This window comes from Euleptes europaea, chromosome 1, assembly GCF_029931775.1.
Source record: "Euleptes europaea isolate rEulEur1 chromosome 1, rEulEur1.hap1, whole genome shotgun sequence".
Taxonomy (NCBI): Eukaryota; Metazoa; Chordata; class Lepidosauria; order Squamata; family Sphaerodactylidae; genus Euleptes; species Euleptes europaea.
In genome coordinates this window covers 15,942,615-15,961,497 of record NC_079312.1, presented here as the reverse complement: position 1 = coordinate 15,961,497, position 18,883 = coordinate 15,942,615, and the positions used below count along the sequence as shown (strand labels likewise).

At 47.8% G+C, this 18,883-nt stretch overlaps 1 protein-coding gene across 1 annotated transcript in view; it reads left to right on the top strand.

The window, feature by feature from the left end:
* Positions 1–8,305, top strand: part of LOC130493991 (E3 ubiquitin-protein ligase TRIM7-like) — a 41,125-nt gene extending 32,820 nt beyond the window's left edge. Inside the window, exons 7-8 of the mRNA XM_056867625.1 lie at positions 2,684–2,716; positions 7,785–8,305. Coding sequence (XP_056723603.1) covers positions 2,684–2,716; positions 7,785–8,305 — 554 coding nt within the window. The remainder of the gene's footprint in view (positions 1–2,683; positions 2,717–7,784) is intronic.
* The last annotated feature ends 10,578 nt before the right edge of the window (positions 8,306–18,883 follow it).

Genomic DNA, 18,883 nt, shown 5'->3' with positions numbered 1-18,883 from the left:
GGCGGGAGTGCACGGGGCGCTCCTTTCCACGAGGGTTGTCGCCAGGCTCTGCCGCTTGGGCCCCGATGGGCCCCGAGCTCCTCAGCCCACTCTCGGGTGCCAGGCACATGCCGGCCTCCTTGTGAAGAACGCACACCGGGAAAAGTTCTTCATGGCGTGCTTTTGGGCAGGCTGCCGCCCAGCACAGCCGTTCCAGGTTTCTGCCCCCCCCTCTCCCCACACCAGCAGGTGCCAGAAGGAGAACTATCATGTGTGGGGGGGAATCAACCATAATCGGCTTTGGAGACTGATTGAAAAGGGTAAAGTCGCTGTGGCGGCCGCTGCCACTCACCTGCCCGCGGAATGCACGTGAGCCTGCCTGCCCGCCTGCGCGGGGAGTGCTCCGGCTGCCTCCCCCTCCCCCTTCGCTTTGCTGCCTCCGTGGGATTTATCTCCAGCCAGCCAAAGGAAGCATGGAAAGGAAGCCCGCTCCTGCCCAGCGTGAGGCGGAGCCTGCCTCTCCCCCTTGCAGCAGCAGCCTGGGCGTCTGGCCGCTGCCTCTCCCCGCCACCTCTGATCCCTCCCCGCCGGAGGGGGGGAGAGAGAGACAGAGAGAGAGAGAGGAGGGGAGGCTGGGGGAGGGGTGCCGCCTCTCGCTCGCTTGCTGGCTCCTCCCGCCTGGGGCGTGTTGGAGCCGGGCGGGAGCCCAACGCCTCTGCCTGGCTGGGTGTGGGGATGCAGAGAGCCGCACTCAAGGGGCCAAAGAGCCACTTGCGGCTCGCGAGCCGCGGTTTGCCAACCACTGTTCTATGCAATAGGTGTACACAATTATTATGAGGATGTATATTAGTTACCTCTACCACATTTTTGGCCTTTGGGGACCCACTATGCAACACATAGGCATTTTGGTTTAGTTGCCCTTTTAACAGCACATTCCCCTCCTTGCTGACATTGCATGTTTCATCCTTGAACATTACAGTAAAACCAGCTTTGGCGAGGGCTGACACACTCAATAGATTATTTTCTACTGATTGCACACATAATACATTAGGGAAAGTGTGACCTAGGGCAGGAAAATACAATTCACCCTCACACTCCACCTTAAGTTTCTTGCCATCAGCAAGACTTACATGAGTCCTGGCTGAGTCTTTTTTACTGGCCAAATTACAAGACTTGTTAATGAATACCTGATTGGCACCACTGTCCAATAACCACAAATCAGTGTCTTCTCCCGCTTCTGCCAAAACGTGTGCGTAATAAACGGCTTCCTTTGCTTCTCGCTCTGCTGCCTTTTACGACTTCTTTCAGGACAGTCTCTGCAAATATGTTGCGTCGACCCACAGCTGTAGCACCAGCAAACGTTGAACACATACTCCTCCACTTCCTGCTTGAGAATTCCACTCCCTCGGCCATCTGCTTTTGGCACTTGCTTCTGCATCATCTGTGAAGAATGCAGGGCTGCTCCTTCTCTCGGCTCAAATCTCAGCTGGGCTGAAGTCATCTGGGAAGAATGCAGAGCTGCTCCTTCTCTCGGCTGCTCTCTCAGCTGGGCTGAAGTCATCTCACGCCGGCTCTCCTGGCATCGGGACTCGTCCTCCAGAATCCTCCCGGCCACATATTCCTCCGTGAGCTGTGCTGCCGTCATGCACTCCAATGAGGTGATGAGCACATGGAAACTCTCATCCAGGGACCCGAGCAATATGTAGACTCGGTCTTCCTGAGAGTAGGTTTTTCCTCGTAGCGCTAATTGCCAAAATAACTCTGCTAGAGCTTTGAGGTGTTTGGCAGTTGATGTCTGAGATGATTTATGGCATCTATACAGCCTCCTTGTTAGCAAAAGGATGGTCCCGGCTGAGGTGCAAAGGTGAACTGCCTTCAACGCCTCCCACGCCGCCTTGGCGCTGTCTTTCCCAGCAACATATATTAGCTGGCTGTCATCCGCTGATAGAATGATATTTGCCAGAGCCTTTCAGTCCCGGTCCCTCTTAACTTGGGTAACAGGCACCTGTTCCACAGCATCCCACTGAGACTCACGCTTGAGTTATTGCTCCAACCTCACCAACCAGAAGTGGTAATTCTCTGAGGTCAGCTTTTCCACCGGAATCAGAGACTGAGCCATAACTCCACTCAGACTCTTACTGCTTTAGTAGCCTCCTGGACTTCTGGACTCTTCAATGCTACCACCACACTTAGACCTGTACAGCGTAGCGGACTGGGCCCATAACCCTGTCGCAGGAGCCAGCGGATTAGGCAGAATCCCAGAAATAACCACCAGTAAAGCCAGGCAACATAAAACAGTGCTTGTTTTATATTACAGTGTTCAGACTTACAGCAATCTCCAACACAAATCACATCCACTATTATCTCCCACACCTTGGTTACAGAGATATATACATTTATACATTTTCCAACCACCAGCTACCAATCAGCTAACTGCTGAGTCATTGTTGAAGTCATTGCACCCATTACTCCTCATTGCATCAGCTATGGTCAGAACCTGTTCAGGCTGGTTCTTGGCTGTTTTCTATCCATCAAGATGCTTGAGATCTAGTCCTGAACTGTCAAACTCTAATATACTAGGCTTGCATTTCTTGACACCCTCCCCAAGAGAAAAAGAGACCATATAATTAATGGATGTTTTTGTCACAAGATTGGTATAGGCACAAGGGTCTGCTTCTCACTTTTGTTTCTTTTCCTTCCTCAGACACTCTGGATTCTGGACTTCACCTGCAGAAAGGTAATTTTTTCTTCATACATCATTCAATTATTTCTTAACTTAAAAGCTTCACCTTACAATTTGTGTTGTTCTGCTTAGTGTTTTTCCAGAGATAATATTACTGGACACTCTTGTTTTGTTCCTCAACCTCTCTCCCTCCCTGCCACAGCCAGTTCCTTCTTGTTCTGAGGAGGTCTGTCCTTTTCCTTTCCTTTTATCCCTTAGAAGCTCCTTGATCAATTGATCTTGAGCAGCATATATCTAGTGTTGGGGGGATATAAGGACTGAAACAAATCTTGCCACTGACAATGTAGCCTTGGGGTCCCTGTCGCTTAGTAAAAAAGGCATTATGTCAGTCACAGAGGCATTGGATTTGTATATTAAAAGGGGGGAAATATAGTGTGATCAAAGTTCCTCGTAAAAGCGGCATTCCAAATGGGCATGGGCTAATGTGTCAATAGAGCCAGAAGAGCAAGGGCAGATCCTGTCTGAGTATGGTATATTCAGAATTCTGTCCTGCATTACCATAGAAGAGTTAGCATTCAATCTAGCCAAGCAAAAAGCTCTACATAGACGAGGAGTTGTCAGATAATATGTATAGGCAGGCAGACCATGTGGAGGGGGTATTCCGAAGAACTGGGATGAACAGACGCGACGAGCACGAAAAGTAGTGCTGTTATAATCGAGCTTTTTAATGCGCTTTTTAATTTTGGCAAAAGCTTCAGTTTTCCCAAGATCTGATAACATATCCTGCGAGAAGCCCAACAACGCCAGTTTCTCATCTAAGATTTTTTGCCATGAGGATTTGAAAGGGTCATGCTTCAGAGAAGCTAGGAACCCCTCAGTGCTAAAGCACAGTTTAAGGTGTAGTTTAAAGGCGGCCAACCACGCCCTAGCTTCAAGTGACATTTGGCCAAACTCAGAACGAAGAGAAACGCCAGCAACACATCGAGGGGCATTTAGGAGTTTTCGTAAGAACTGAAGCAGTGGACGATCTATAGATTCATTGATGACTGTAATCCAGATGGCAACACCAAAGAGGATAATTGGGGTAATTTTCAGGTTAAAAACCTGAATAGCCCCTGGAATATATTTGCCAATATATTGACAATAGCACCAACCCCAGGTTTAATTTTGTTGGACACTGCTTTTTGATGGGCATTCCAATTTAGGTTATGGGAAAACAGAATGCCAAGGTAAACAAACTCCTTGACTTGGAGAGGAGGTCTGTCAGGGTGAAAGAGCAGGTGGACTCTTGAGGGGATGAACTGCCTCCTTTCACCTACCTGCCGCCATATTGAAAGGATGGAAGAAGCGTTGCTGGGCATCAGCCCTTGAGGGCCTTTCAGAATCCTCCCCATGAGAGGCGCAGACTAGATTGGGAATCCCATTTCTCTACGTGGATTTCCCTACCTGCTTTCCAGATTTCCCTCATTTTCAAGGTGCTACAAATTGTGTATTTGAGCCATGTTTTTCTTTCTTTAAAGTTGCCTTTGTGGAATGGCATACATGAACATACATGAAGCTATGCTATACTGAATCAGACCCTCAGTCCATCAAAGTCAGTATTGTCTACTCAGACCAGCAGTGGCTCTCCAGGGTCTCAGGTGGAGGTCTTTCACATCACCGACTTGCCTGGTCCCTTTAACTGGAGATGCAGAGGATTGAACCTGGGACCTTCTGCATGCCAAGCAGATGCTCGACCACTGAGCCACGGCCCCTCCCCAAAGCTCCCTTTGTCAAATCTGACTCTCAAAAGCTACTAGCCCGGAAATTTTGTTGGTCTTTATAGGGCCACAGGACTCAAGTCTCGCTCCTCAACTGCAGACTAACATGCCTGCCCTCCTGAAACATATGCCAGCACAACCATAAGACAATTCTCCAGCACAAGCCTGGCTTAAATTAATGTTAATTACTTGATTAATTAATACTCGCATGACACTGGGTGGGATAGGAAAATTTAGAGTTTCAAAGGCTCAATATCAGTCAACAAATCAAGAGTTTCATATACCTTTTTTCTTAACCTCTGCTCTGCTATTAAATGACCTAAATGGCTTCTGTAAACTTGCATAAACGTGTGTCAATCTTGAGAATCTAATGAGAACCGCAGTTACTCAGGGGATTAAATGCACTCTGAATGTTTCTTGCTATTTCTCCTGCTGTTATACAAATGATGATCACTAATTTTAAAGTGTGCTTTGTCTTTGGAGGGAGCAGACAGAATAATGGACGGGGGCGTGGGGGTGGAGTGAGATGCAAATATTCAGGCTCTGGTTTGATTCTTTCTGGACCTGATAACACAATATGGTTCCTTCAAGGGTGTTGTGAGAACTGAAGTCTAAAGCTGTCAGGCGTTGTACACAATAAGCAGGATGATGAACAAAAGAAAGAACTGTAGTCCCTACCAACCTTTGGAAAAGAGATGGGAGCCAGCATGGTGTAGTGGTTAAAAGCGGTGGTTTGTAGCGGTGGACTCTGATCTGGAGAACTGGGTTTGATTCCCCACTCCTCCACATGAGCGGCAGACCTCATCGGGTGAACCCAACTGTTTTCCCCACTCCTACATACGAAGCCAGCTGAGTGACCTTGGGCTAGTCACAGCTCTCTTAAGAGCTCTCTCAGCCCCACCTACCTCACAGGGGGGGGGAGGGGAGGGGAAGGCAGTATATAAATGCAGAAGACCAGCCTGCCCTGGTGCTTCTGTTCTAGTTGTTCACACATAATTTGTGTTTAATGTTTGGGAAAAGAACTGGAACGACGTGCCTATCACTCACAAGCCTCCTCTTCAACTTGGTCTTCCGCCTCCCTGTCTGTCACTCGAATGCACACTTCTGGGCAGGAGGAGGTTGTCTCCTGAGTACATTTTAGAGGAAATTCAGACAGAAGGAAGGCAGATGTTTGCAGGTCGGATGCTGGCTTAGCTCTGTTTTTCTCCCTTTTGTGTAGGGTCCGTTATTGGCTGTTTTAAATTAATACATTTTCAAACAGCATTGATGGTGTATCACAACATATCAGTCCTTTACCAAAGCTTTCAGTAAAGTTGCAGAACTGGTTTTTGGAGAGGTATCTCCTGGATATTAGATGTATGTGCGTGTTCAGGGCAGCAAAGTTTCTTTCAAACCAGTTCTTCCTTACTGAAAAGTTATGTCTTCTTTTAAAAAATGTTATTCTTTGGTGCTGACAAATTTGCAAGCATCCGAATAGTGTTTTCAACGCTCTGCAAAATATATGTGAGGCAAGGAAACCCGTTCTTGATGCCGAAGGACGTTTGTTGCTTGGTTGAGTTCCATAAAATAAGCATTCTTCTGCCAAAGTTGGCTATTGAGGCATCTGTTTTTCCAGCCCAGGGTAGGTCATGCTTGAGGTTTGATAGCTTTGTGATGGTAACTCTAGTGCAGAAAGGCTTCCAATTGGTAATATTGCAGCTCTTTTCAAACTGGCTTAGTTTTTGCAGAGCTGTCAATAAGTTGCTTCCACAGGAGCAGGGAGGGGACAGGAATTCAAATACAAGGATATTCCTGTAATTTCTAGCTTGATCCTGGCCATCTTCTCACAGGTTATTAGCCCTGAGTTTAACCGTTGTGGGAACTGATACCCCCTCCTGCTTCATCACCACATTTGTACACCTGCTGGGGTTTCCCAAATTTTCTCTGATCTTTCTTAAACCTGGTTTGCAGGAAAGCCTGGATGGCTATGTGGGTGGGAACATCTAGATTTCCCCACCTATGTGGCATCCATTTTCCTGACCCTTTCCTTGTAGTGATCATTTACTTCCCTCACCTCTGGGGAGATTTTTAGTTTTTTTTAAATAGGCAATTGTATTATCATTATATAGATATATAACATTTTACCAATACGTGTACCTGGTTCTCTGAATTCCCAGCCTTCATTAAAGAGTAAGTCTCTAGACCTTTCTGTTGTGACAATATACAGGGAAAGGCATCACTAGAATGAGATGGAGGGGGGTGGCGGCTGCTGGGTTGGGTAGAAATGTCATCCTTGGGATCCAGGGAAAACTTGTACAGCTGTAGTGGTCCATGCAAACAAGAGCAAATCAATTCATTATTTATTATTTAAATTGGCACAAAATGTTGTGTAAGCTTTCAAGCACAGCAGAGGTCTTCATCAGGCTGGATGTTGCAACCTTTTAAAAGACAGAAGGGTAGAAGGCAGGTTGTTCAGGCTGTGGAGTGAGGGTCTGATCTCGTATCCATCCTCTGAGGGGTGCAGGCAGGACATCAGCTCCACTTTATTGCTGACGTAACGTAACCATACAGGACATTCCCTGAGAAGCTGCATTCAGTCCAGTCTTTGTTCTTTCACTGGAATATAGAAACCACCCCAAGTCCTGCCAAAATGGTCCCAAATGCCAATTGAGAAACGCATCTCCCTGGCAAGCTGAAAGCAATGGGAACCCCCTTCCAGTCTCTGTGTTTTGTTCAGAGTCAATGAAAGACAAATTCAGTGGTATTCCCTGTTTTGAGATGTGTTCAACCCATTCTGTGCCTCTGCTCGTTTTCATGTGATTTGGGTTTTCTGTAAATGCTCTCTCGTGTGATTTCTTGAGGGGGGGGGGAAATCCTGTGACTGAAATATCCCTGATTCTCTTCTCTCTCGAGGTTCTCCGCTTGGGACAGGATATGGGAAGAAATGGGTTGCGTTACTGTGGGGTTTTATTGTGGATTTTACCTGCCTTTTCTTGAAGCACACAGGAAGACTTAGGGTTGCCAGGTCCCTCTTTGCCAATGATGGGAGGTTTGGGGGGCGGGGCCTGAGGAGGGTGGGGTTTTGGGAGGGAGGGACTTCAATGCCATAGAGTCCAATTGCCATAGCGGCCATTTTCTCCAGGTGATCTGATCTCTATCGGCTGTAATAGCAGGAGATCTCCAGTTACTACCTGGAGGTTGGCAACCTGTGGGAGGCTGCTCTGCCTTTTAGCAGGTCAGGAGGAGGCAGGAGAGAGTCTGTGAATCCAGGAGAGGGTTGTGAAGAGTTGGGAGCAGGAGGAGGACGCAGAACAGGGCAGAGGCGGAGAAATCTCCCGGCTGAAAACGCTTCTCCTCTTGTCTCCTCGTTTCCCCCCCAACAGCATGTGTGACTCTGGATCCAGACACGGCCCATCCCGAACTCGTCCTGTCTGAGGATCGGAAAAGCGTGAGATGGGGAGAAAAAGCTCAAGCTCTGCCCGACAATCCTGAGAGATTTTCCACATATGCTGCTGTGCTGGGCCGTGAGGGATTTACAGCAGGCCGCCATTTCTGGGAAGTCCTTGTGGGAAGTGAGGAAGGATGGACTGTGGGGGTGGCCAGAAAGTCTGTGGGGAGGAAGGGAGATTTATCTTTTAGTCCTGAGGGAGGGATCTGGGCTGTGGGGAAGTGGTGTGGATGCTACAGGGCTGCCTTAAAAGACAAACACCCTCCCCTGACCCTGACCGGGGAGCCCAAGAGGATCCGAGTCTGCGTGAACTACGCTGGGGGCCGAGTGGCCTTTTTGGACGCTGACCGAGGATCCCTGATCCACGAGTTCTCCGGAGCCCCCTTCCGTGGAGAGACCCTCCTGCCCTACTTTGAGGTGTGTTCAAAAGCCCACCTCAAAATCTCTTCTTCTTAAGACCCTTCTCTTCACACCAGGAGCACCAAATGAGGCCTCCCCGGGGCTCCCAGACCCCAAAACTGACTGGAATAAAAGGGAGACATTTTCCAAACATTCCTTTTTAAAATGTGTATCTCATTTCTTAAAGCAACAGTGACACATTTCAGTTTATAAAGAGTAACTGGCTTGTGGTCAAGGAAAGCTGTGAATAGTTCGTGTCCCCCACCCGCCATTCTCCTCTGGCCTCCATTCCTCTCAAGCGCAAGAGGAACAACCAAAGACCGTGGAGAGGAAGAAAGAGGCCCCTGCAAGTCTGAGATGATCTTCTGGCCTTTCTCTTTTCTGTGCTTCACTGGGAAGCAGCACCTGTTGGGAAATTGCCTCTCCCTGTCAAGGCTGCTCCATTCATGGCGGTTGTGGTTCAGTTATAATGCCTGCAAGTACAGACACATAAATGTCTTTCTCAGAAAAGATGTTTTTAAAAAAATTCCATCCTGGTGGGACCCAGGTTCTTTCATAAGAGTAATTCGTGGGTCCGAAGGTAGGAAAGGTTGAGACACACTCAGCTACAGGAAAGTATTCAGAGACAGGCAAAAGCCTTACCTGCGGGATGCCCAGGAAAAGCTCTTCCACTACTGAATGAATAAACTCGTGCTTAGACCTACTGCTGAGTCACTGAGGCAGGACAGCAACACCAGGTACTTAGTGTTATTTTATTTAACGGTCCACCTTTCTCACTGAGACTCAAGGCAGATTACACAGTGGAAACCAATGCAATTGACAGGATGAGGATCGTAACAAGCCACATAATTTTTTTAAAAAAATTTTTGCCTTTGGCAAACCCACAGGGTTTTCCAGACGAGAGATGTTCAGAGGTGGTTTGCCATTTCCTGCCTCTGCATCATGCCCCTGGTATTCCTTGGTGGTCTCCCATCCAAACTCTTGCCAGGCTCAATGCTGAGAGTGTGTGACTGGCCCAAGGTCACCCAGCAAGTTTCCATGGCAGAGTGGGGATTCGAATCCGGGTTTTCCAGATCCCAGTCCAGCACCTTAACCACCACACCATGCCGTCTCTCCATGTAATCCTAGGACTTCATAAATCTCAAACACAGTATAAATATTAAACTTGGCAATGTAAACAATGCAGCAGAAAAGGGTATGAGGGTGAAGCTGGCCTATCCACCCACTCCAAGGTCAATATGGGCGGGTCCCTGCTTTGCATAACTCCTCCTCTAAAGGCTGGCTGTACCACACACACACACACACACGTTGCCCCTCTTCCAGTAGAAAAGTAGCAGCTCAAGGAGCAAGGTGACATCCTCAGCCCTGTCTTTGCTGTGCTGCTTTTCTGTCTGCGTGGGATTTTCAGAAACGGGACGCCCCTCTCTCACCGTCCGGAGTGGTGCCCCCCCCATTCCGCCCTCTTGCGGATCTGGCGTCCGCATCCAGATCCCGGTTTGCAGGGAACGTGGCTGTGTTGCTGCTGAATTATTTTCGATTTCTGTTGTGGGAACAACTCTCGTATAGAAAAGGGGATGTACTAAAACGAATGACAAGTCTGCCCATTGGAAGCAATGGGAGAGGCTGCACAGCCCATTGAAGATAATGGGGAAAGAGAGTGTCGGTTGACTTGCATTGACTCAATTGAAAGACATTATAGCACAAAAACGGTTGCAAAGAAAACGCGGAATGGATATCCCAGTAATGTTTCTAAACCGTCCTGAAGTGGGGATGACAGACCCCCAAGGGGATTGAAAGCCCCTGGGACCCCCAGAGGTGTTTTAGGGTGGGGATGACAGACCCTGGGACCCCCAGAACTATTGTTAGGTGGTGATGTCAGATCCCCAAGGGGAGTGACAGCCTCTTGGACCCCCGGAAGTCTTCTTGGGTGGGGATGACAGCCCCTGGGACCTCTAGAAATGTTCTGACGTGGTGATGACAGATCCCCAAGGGGAGTGAAAGTCTATGGGACCCGCAGACGTATTTTTGAGTGGAGATGACAGCCCCTGGGACCCTTAGAAGTGTTCTAATGCGGTGATGACAGATCCCCAAGGGGAGTGAAAGCCTCTGGGACCCCCGGACGTCTTCTTAGGTGGGGATGACAGTTCCTGGGACCCCTAGAAGTATTCTTAGGTGGTGATGACAGATCACCAAGGGGAGTTAAAGCCTCTTGGACCCCCAGAAGTGTTCTTGGGTGGGGATGACAGCCCCTGGGACCCCTAGAAGTGTTCTTAGGTGGTGATGACAGATCCCCAAGGGGAGGGAAAGCCTCTGGGACCCCCAGAAGTGTTCTTGGGTGGGGAAGACAGCCCCTGGGACCCCTAGAAGAGTCCTCAGGTGGTGATGACAGAACCCCAAGGGGAGTGAAAGCCTCTGGGACCCCCAGACGTCTTCTTGGGTGGGGATGACAGCCCCTGGGACCCCTAGAAGTGTTCTTAGGTGGTGATGACAGATCCCCAAGGGGAGTGAAAGCCTTTGGGACCCCAGGAAGTGTTTTAGGGTGGGGATGAAAGCCCCTGGGACCCCTAGACGTATTCTTAGGTGGTGATGACAGATCCCCAAGGGGAGTGAAAGCCTCTGGGACCCCCAGAGGTGTTCTAAGGTGGGAATGACAGCCCCTGTGAACCCCAGAACTATTCTGAGGTGGTGATGACAGATCCCCAAGGGGAGTGAAAGCCTCTGGGACCCCCAGAAGTCTTCTTGGGGGGATGACAGCCCCTGGGACCCCTAGAGGTGTTCTGTGGTGGTGATGACAGATCCCCAAGGGGAGTGAAAGCCTCTGGGACCCCCAGACGTCTTCTTGGGTGGGGATGACAGCCCCTGGGACCCCTAGAAGTTTTCTTAGGTGGTGATGACAGATCCCCAAGGGGAGTGAAAGCCTCTGGGACCCCCGGAAGTGTTCTTGGGTGGGGATGACAGCCCCTGAGACCCCTAGAAATGTTCTTAGGTGGTGATGACGGATCCCCAAGGGGAGTGAAAGCCTCTGGGACCCCAGGAAGTCGTCCTGGGTGGGGATGACAGCCCCTGGGACCCCTAGAAGTTTTCTTAGGTGGTGATGGCAGATCCCCAAGGGGAGTGAAAGCCTCTGGGACCCCCGGAAGTGTTCTTGGGTGGGGATGACAGCCCCTGGACCCCTAGAAATGTTCTTAGGTGGTGATGACGGATCCCCAAGGGGAGTGAAAGCCTCTGGGAGCCCAGGAAGTCGTCCTGGGTGGGGATGACAGCCCCTGGGACCCCTAAAAGTGTTCTTAGGAGGTGATGACAGATACCCAAGGGGAGTGAAAGCCTCTGGGACCCACAGAAGTGTTTTTGGGTGGGGATGATAGCCCCTGGGACCCCCAGAAGTTTTCTTAGGTGGTGATGACAGATCCCCAAGGGGAGTGAACGCCTCTGGGACCCACAGAAGTGTTCTTGGGTGGGGATGATAGCCCCTGGGACCCCTAGAAGTGTTCTTAGGTGGTGATGACAGATGCCCAAGGGGAGTGAAAGCCTCTGGGACCCCAGGAAGAGTTCTTGGGTGGGGATGACAGCCCCTGGGACCCCCAGAAGTGTTGTTAGGTAGTGATGACAGATCCCCAAGGGGAGTGAACGCCTCTGGGACCCACAGAAGTGTTCTTGGGTGGGGATGATAGCCCCTGGGACCCCTAGAAATGTTCTTAGGTGGTGATGACGGATCCCCAAGGGGAGTGAAAGCCTATGGGAGCCCCAGAAGAGTTCTTGGGTAGGGTTGAAAGCCCCTGGGACCCCTAGAAGTGTTCTTAGGTGCTGATGACGGATCCCCCAGGGGAGTGAAAGCCTCCGGGACCCCCAAAACAGTTGTTGTGTGGGGATGACAGAGCCTGGGACCCCTTGAAGTTTTCATAGGTGGTGATGACAGATCCCCAACGGGAGTGAAAGCCTCTGGGACCCCAGGAAGTGTTTTAGGGTGGGGATGAAAGCCCCTGGGACCCCTAGAAGTGTTCTTAGGTGCTGATGATGGATCCCCCAGAAGAGTGAAACCCTCCGGGACCCCCAAAACAGTTGTTGGGTGGGGATGACATCCCCTGGGACCCCTTGAAGTGCTTTTCTGTCTGCGTGGGATTTTCAGAAACGGGACGCCCCTCTCTCACCGTCCGGAGTGGTGCCCCCCCATGTTGGACATAAAAAGATTTATTCCTTTTAACAGATTTAGATCTGAATAACAGAAACCCAACCTCAGGATTGAAAGCAAGAGATTTTTTAATTATTTTTGCAGCAAAAATAATGACAGGAAAGATTTTAGCCAAAGGCCACAAAAGTGAAACTCTTCCTCTAACAAGCTTCGCCTTTTTCTCATATTTATACTTTTCCAGAGTTCTTTGTTCCAAGAGGATTTGAATATCTCCTCCTCTCAAATCCACCCTAACTCTGATCTCATCTCCGTGGTCACATGCATATGATCTCACTTGTTATTCGGTGATACCCTGTTCCAGATACGAAAAATCACCTGCTCTGTTCAGTTTAAGTTAGACAGGACTATTTTCTACTGACTTATATAAATAACCACAGCTTACAAATATAATAGAAGAATAACATTTTTCTAATATTCTAGAATTAAATTAATTAAAATCTTACACATCCCACACCCATTCCGCCCTCTTGCGGATCTGGCGTCCGCATCCAGATCCCGGTTTGCAGGGAACGTGGCTGTGTTGCTGCTGAATTATTTTCAATTTCTGTTGTGGGAACAACAATCGTGTAGAAAAGGGCAAAGACCTTTGTTCCTTTAAAAAAAAATTAAAAAAATCAGCTTCACAGGGGAAATTGGAGAGTTTCTGCCACTTGCCCCCCCCCCCCGTAAGAGGGGTGGGGGGATCCGCGCCTGGCTGTTGTTTTGCAAAGGGGCAGATGCTGCACGAGGTTGCTCCCCTCTACGAATGACAAGACAGCCCATTGGAAGCAATGGGAGAGGCTGCACAGCCCATTGCAGATAATGGGAAAAGTCGGTTGACTTGCATTGACTCCACTGAAAGACATTACAGCACAAAAACGGTTGCAAAGAAAACGTGGAATGGATTTCGCAGTAAGGTTTCTAAACCATTCTGAGGTGGGATGACAGATCCCCAAGGGGAGTGAAAGCCCCTGGGACCCCTAGAAATGTTCCTAGGTGGTGATGACAGATCCCCAAGGGGAGTGAAAGCCCCTGGGACCCCTAGAAATGTTCTTAGGTGGTGATGACAGATCCCCAAGGGGAGTGGAAGCCCCTGGGACCCCTAGAAGAGTTCTTAGGTGGTGATGACAGATCCCCAAGGGGAGTAAAAGCCTCTGGGACCCCAGGAAGTGTTTTAGGGTGAGGATGACAGCACCTGGGACCCCTAGAAGTCTTCTTAGGTGGTGATGACAGATTCCCAAGGGGAGTGAAAGCCTCTGGGACCCCCAGAAGAGGTCTTGGGTGGTGATGACAGCCCCTGGGACCCCCAGAAGTGTTCTTAGATGGTGATGACAGATCCCCAAGGCGAGTGAAAGCCTCTGGGACCCCCGGAAGTGTTCTTAGGTGGGGATGACAGCCCATGGGACCCCCAAAAGTGTTCTTAGGTGGTGATGACAGATCCCCAAGGGGAATGAAAGCCTCTGGGACCCCCAGAAGAGTTCTTGAGTGGGGATGACAGCCCCTGGGACCCCCAGAAGTGTCTTAGGTGGTGATGACAGATCCCCAAGGGCAGTGAAAGCCTCAGGTACCCCCAGAAGTGTTCTTGGGTGGGCATGACAGCCCCTGGGACCCCCAGAAGTGTCTTAGGTGGTGATGACAGATGCCCAAGGGCAGTGAAAGCCTCAGGGACCCCCAGAAGTGTTCTTCGATGGGGATGACAGCCCCTGGGACCCCCAGAAGTGTCTTAGGTGGTGATGACAGATCCCCAAGGGGAGTGATAGCCTCTGGGACCCCCAGAAGTGTTCTTGGGTGGGGATGACAGTCCCTGGGACCCCCAGAAGTGTTCTTAGGTGGAGTTGACAGATCCCCAAGGGGAGTGAAAGCCTCTGGGACCCACAGAAGTGTTCTTAGGTGGGGATGACAGCCCCTGGGACCCCTAGAAATGTTCTTAGGTGGTGATGACGGATCCCCAAGGGAGTGAAAGCCTCTGGGACCCCAGGAAGTATTCCTGGGTGGGGATGACAGTCCCTGGGACCCCTAGAAGTGTTCTTAGGTGGTGATGACAGATCCCCAAGGGGAGTGAAAGACTCTGGGACCCCAGGAAGTGTTTTAGGTTGGGGATGAAAGCCCCTGGGACCGCTAGAAGTGTTCTTAAATGGTGATGACAGATGCCCAAGGGGAGTGAAAGCCTCTGGGAGTCCCAGAAGAGTTCTTGGGTGGGGATGACAGCCCCTGGGACCCCCAGAAGTGTTCTTAGGTGGTGATGACAGATCCCCAAGGCGAGTGAAAGCCTCTGGGACCCCCGGAAGTGTTCTTGGGTGGGGATGACAGCCCCTGGGACCCCTAGAAGTTTTTTTGGTGGTAATGACAGATCCCCAAGGGGAATGAAAACCTCTGGGACCCCCAGAAGAGTTCTTGGGTGGGGATGACAGCCCCTTGGACCCCCAGAAGTGTTCTTAGGTGGTGATGACAGATCCCTAAGGAGAGTGAAAGCCTCTGGGACCCCCAGAAGTGTTCTGGGGTGGGGATGACAGCCCCTGGGACCCCCAGAAGTGTTCTTAGGTGGTGATGACAGATCCCCAAGGGCAGTGAAAGCCTCTGGGACTCACAGAAGTGTTCTTGGATGGGGATGACAGCCCCTGGGACCCCAAGAAGTGTTCTTCGGTGGTGATGACAGATCCCCAAGGGCAGTGAAAGCCTCTGGGAGGCCCAGAAGAGTTCTTGGGTGGGGATGACAGCCCCTGGGACCCCTAGAAGTGTTCTTAGGTGGTGATGACAGATCCCCAAGGGCAGTGAAAGCCTCTGGGACTCCCGGAAGTGTTCTTGGGTGGGGATGACAGCCCCTTTGACCCCCAGAAGTGTTCTTAGGTGGTGATGACAGATCCCCAAGGGGATTGAAAGCCTCTGGGACCCCCGGAAGTGTTCTTGGGTGAGTATCACAGCCCCTGGGACCCCCAGAAGTGTTCTTAGGTAGTGATGACAGATCCCCAAGGGGAGTGAAAGCCTCCGGGACCCCCGGAAGCGGTCCCTGGCGTCCCAGAGGCTTTCACTCCCCTTGGGGATCTGTCATCACCACCTAAGAACACTTCTAGGGGTCCCAGAGGCTTTCATCCCCAGCCAAGAACACTTCTGGGGGTCCCAGAGGCTTTCACTCCCTTGGGGATCTGTCATCACCACCTAAGAACACGTCTGGGGGTCCCAGGGGCTGTCATCCTCACCCAAGAACACTTCCGGGGGTCCCAGAGGCTTTCACTCCCCTTGGGGATATGTCATCACCACCTAAGAACACTTCTGAGAAGACGATACTCTCCTGGAATTTTGCTACAGAATAAACTCATTTTATGCCACCAAGTATAAAAAACCAAGAGATATACTGGTGAGGTTCGTCCACAAAAGAACTAGAGACCTACTGTTGAAGACACAAAGAGACGACCCATTGATTTGGGAGGGGAACTCAATACAGATCTTAACCGATCTTCCGAGAAGCGTCCTAACAAAAAGGAAAGAGTATAACGATCTGAAGCAAGAATTGGACAAGCGACAAATTAGGTTCCGCTGGCTTATTCCATATTCTTTAGAGATCTCCTTGCCGCAAGGGAAAAGGATAATTCACAATCAACTCCAAGCAAAAGAATTACTTCAAGAAATAAAAACTCAAGGAGACATAGCTCCAAAAGATTCCGAAGATTCCCCAGGAGAAGGCCCCAGCAAATCTCAACCAACTCAGAAGGGGAAAAAACAACCGCTTGAGAAGCGAGAACTAAGAAAAAACAAGAAGGCTTCCGAAGGAGACAAATTAAATCAAGCAGCTGCCTTATAGAATAGAATCCTAATCCCACCATGAATCATCTCCAGATAACATCATTAAATATCAATGGTCTTAACTCTCCTAATAAAAGAAAAAGAGTCTTTCACAGCCTAAAAAAGCAAAAGAAAGATATCATCTGTCTCCAAGAAACCCATATAAAAAAAAATCATGAAAAAATTCTACATATAAATTACCTTGGAACTCCTTATTTGGCATCGGCGAAGGTGAAGAAGAGAGGTCTTGTAACTTACATCAATGAGAAAGTTCTGACGGTAAAAACCCATATAGCAGATTCGGACGGACGTTACCAGATTTTAATCCTTTTTGGATCAGATGGAGTTTGTTTTACAATAGCACATATCTATGCTCCGAATGCTGCAAAAGAAACTTTTTATGAAACACTGTTCAAGAATCTTGCAGAATATCATCAAGGAGAAATCATAATCATAGGAGATTTCAACGCAATCGTGAATCCTATGATTGACAAGACCCACAGCAGCATATCTGGGAAGTTTCCGAAGAGTGTCTTTAAATTAATGAAAGAATTTGATCTAATTGACATATGGAGAACGAAAAATCCAAAAACAAAAGATTACACTTTCTATTCAAATCGTCATAAATCACATTCAAGAATTGATATGTGTTGGACCTCCAGATCAATGACAACAAGTGTGGAGAAGATACTTATAGCACCTAGGATATTGTCAGATCATAATCCAATCGAACTGACCTTAACAAGAGGCAAAATAGGGATCAGAAGATGGCGGATGAACGATCAATTACTCCGGAATAAGCATATATTTGAACAATGCAAGCATGATTTGAAAGAATTTTTTACTTTAAATAAAACAGAAGATATGTCTGATCTTGTTATATGGGATGCCAGTAAAGCTTTTGTAAGAGGGAAAATGATAGCCTTGAATTCCAAAAAAAAAAGAAAGACAGAAGAAACTCAAAGAACTACAAGAACAATTAAGAAAATTGGAAAAGAAAGCTCAACTCAAGCCAGATAAAATGACTTTACATGATATTAAGACGACCAAGCACCAAATAGAGTTGATAGAAACAGAAGAAATCAGAATAAAAGTTAAATATGTCAAGCAAAGGTTTTTTGAAAGAGCAAATAAGCCAGGTCATTTTTTAGCCAATCAACTTCGACAACAAGAGAAGAAAAGGAAGATAATCGGTGCCAAAGCTGACGGGATAACTTATAATAAACAAGAGGAAATCGAAAAAATATTTTTGGAATATTATAAGCAACTCTACTCGAAGGACGATTTGCGAGAACAAGGACTTTCAACTTATTTAGTTCATGCACAACTACCTAAACTCTCATCAGATGAACAAGAGATACTTAACCAGAAGATAACAACTCAAGAAATTGTAGATGCCATTAATAATTTAAAATTAGACAAAGCACCCGGACCTGACGGTTTAACACCACAATATTATAAACTGTTAGAACATCAATTAACTCTGGTCTTACTCTCTCTTTACAACGAGGTAATCGAACACGGCAAGATTCCTTCGTCATGGCAAGAAGCACATATCTCATTAATCCCAAAAGAAGCTGCAGACCAATGTTATCCCCAAGCTTACAGACCAATATCATTATTGAACATTGATTACAAAATTTTTGCTTCTATAATCACTAAAAGATTTCAGAAATATATCGGAAATTTAGTACACCCAGACCAAACAGGTTTCATTCCTAAAAGACTCATGAGAGATAATGTGAGACTGGTTCTCAGTGCAATAAAATATGCAAAGTCAAAATCATTAAAAACAGCAATGATATTTTTGGATGCAGAAAAAGCTTTTGATAATGTTTCCTGGCACTTTATTGGTAAAACACTACAACAAATGGACTGTGGAGAAACCTTGTTTAAAGTTTTCAATTCGATATATTCGGTGCAAAGAGCTCGTCTCTTGATTAACGGTCAGCTGTCCACAGAATTGGACATCAAAAAAGGTACTAGACAAGGCTGTCCTCTTTCTCCATTTTTATTCGACTTATCAATGGAGGTCCTCTCCAATTATATAAGAAACGATCCAAAAATCAAAGGTCTAACAATAGGTAATGAAGAACATAAAATTAAAAGTTATGCAGATGACGTCGTTTTAATTTGTCAAAATCCTGAGCAAACACTTCCGTACGTTTACAATCACCTCATCGAATATGCAAAATATTCCGGGTATAAACTTAACAAAACAAAGACGAAAATCTTGACTTTCAATTTAACAGCAGATGAAGACAAGCACATTGAAGACATTACCGGATGCCGAATTGCCAAAGAATCAGTGAAATATCTGGGTGTTAACATATCCTCACAAAATAATACACTTTTAAGGTCAAACTACTTAAAAATCTGGGGTGAAATAGAAAGAGATCTGAATTTATGGTCAAAGATGAACATTTCATGGTTAGGAAGGATATCGACGATAAAGATGAATGTTCTTCCAAGACTAAATTTTTTATTTCAATTTTTGCCAATCGACATTCCCGAAAGGATATTAGAAAATTGGCAAAAACAAATTAATCGATTTGTCTGGAACGGAAAAAAACCGAGAGTAAGATTCAAAGTCCTTCAAGATGAAAAGAAAAGAGGAGGGCTGGCAATGCCCAACTTTAAATTATACTACCATGCAGCCTGCCTATCTTGGATAACCGAATGGATAA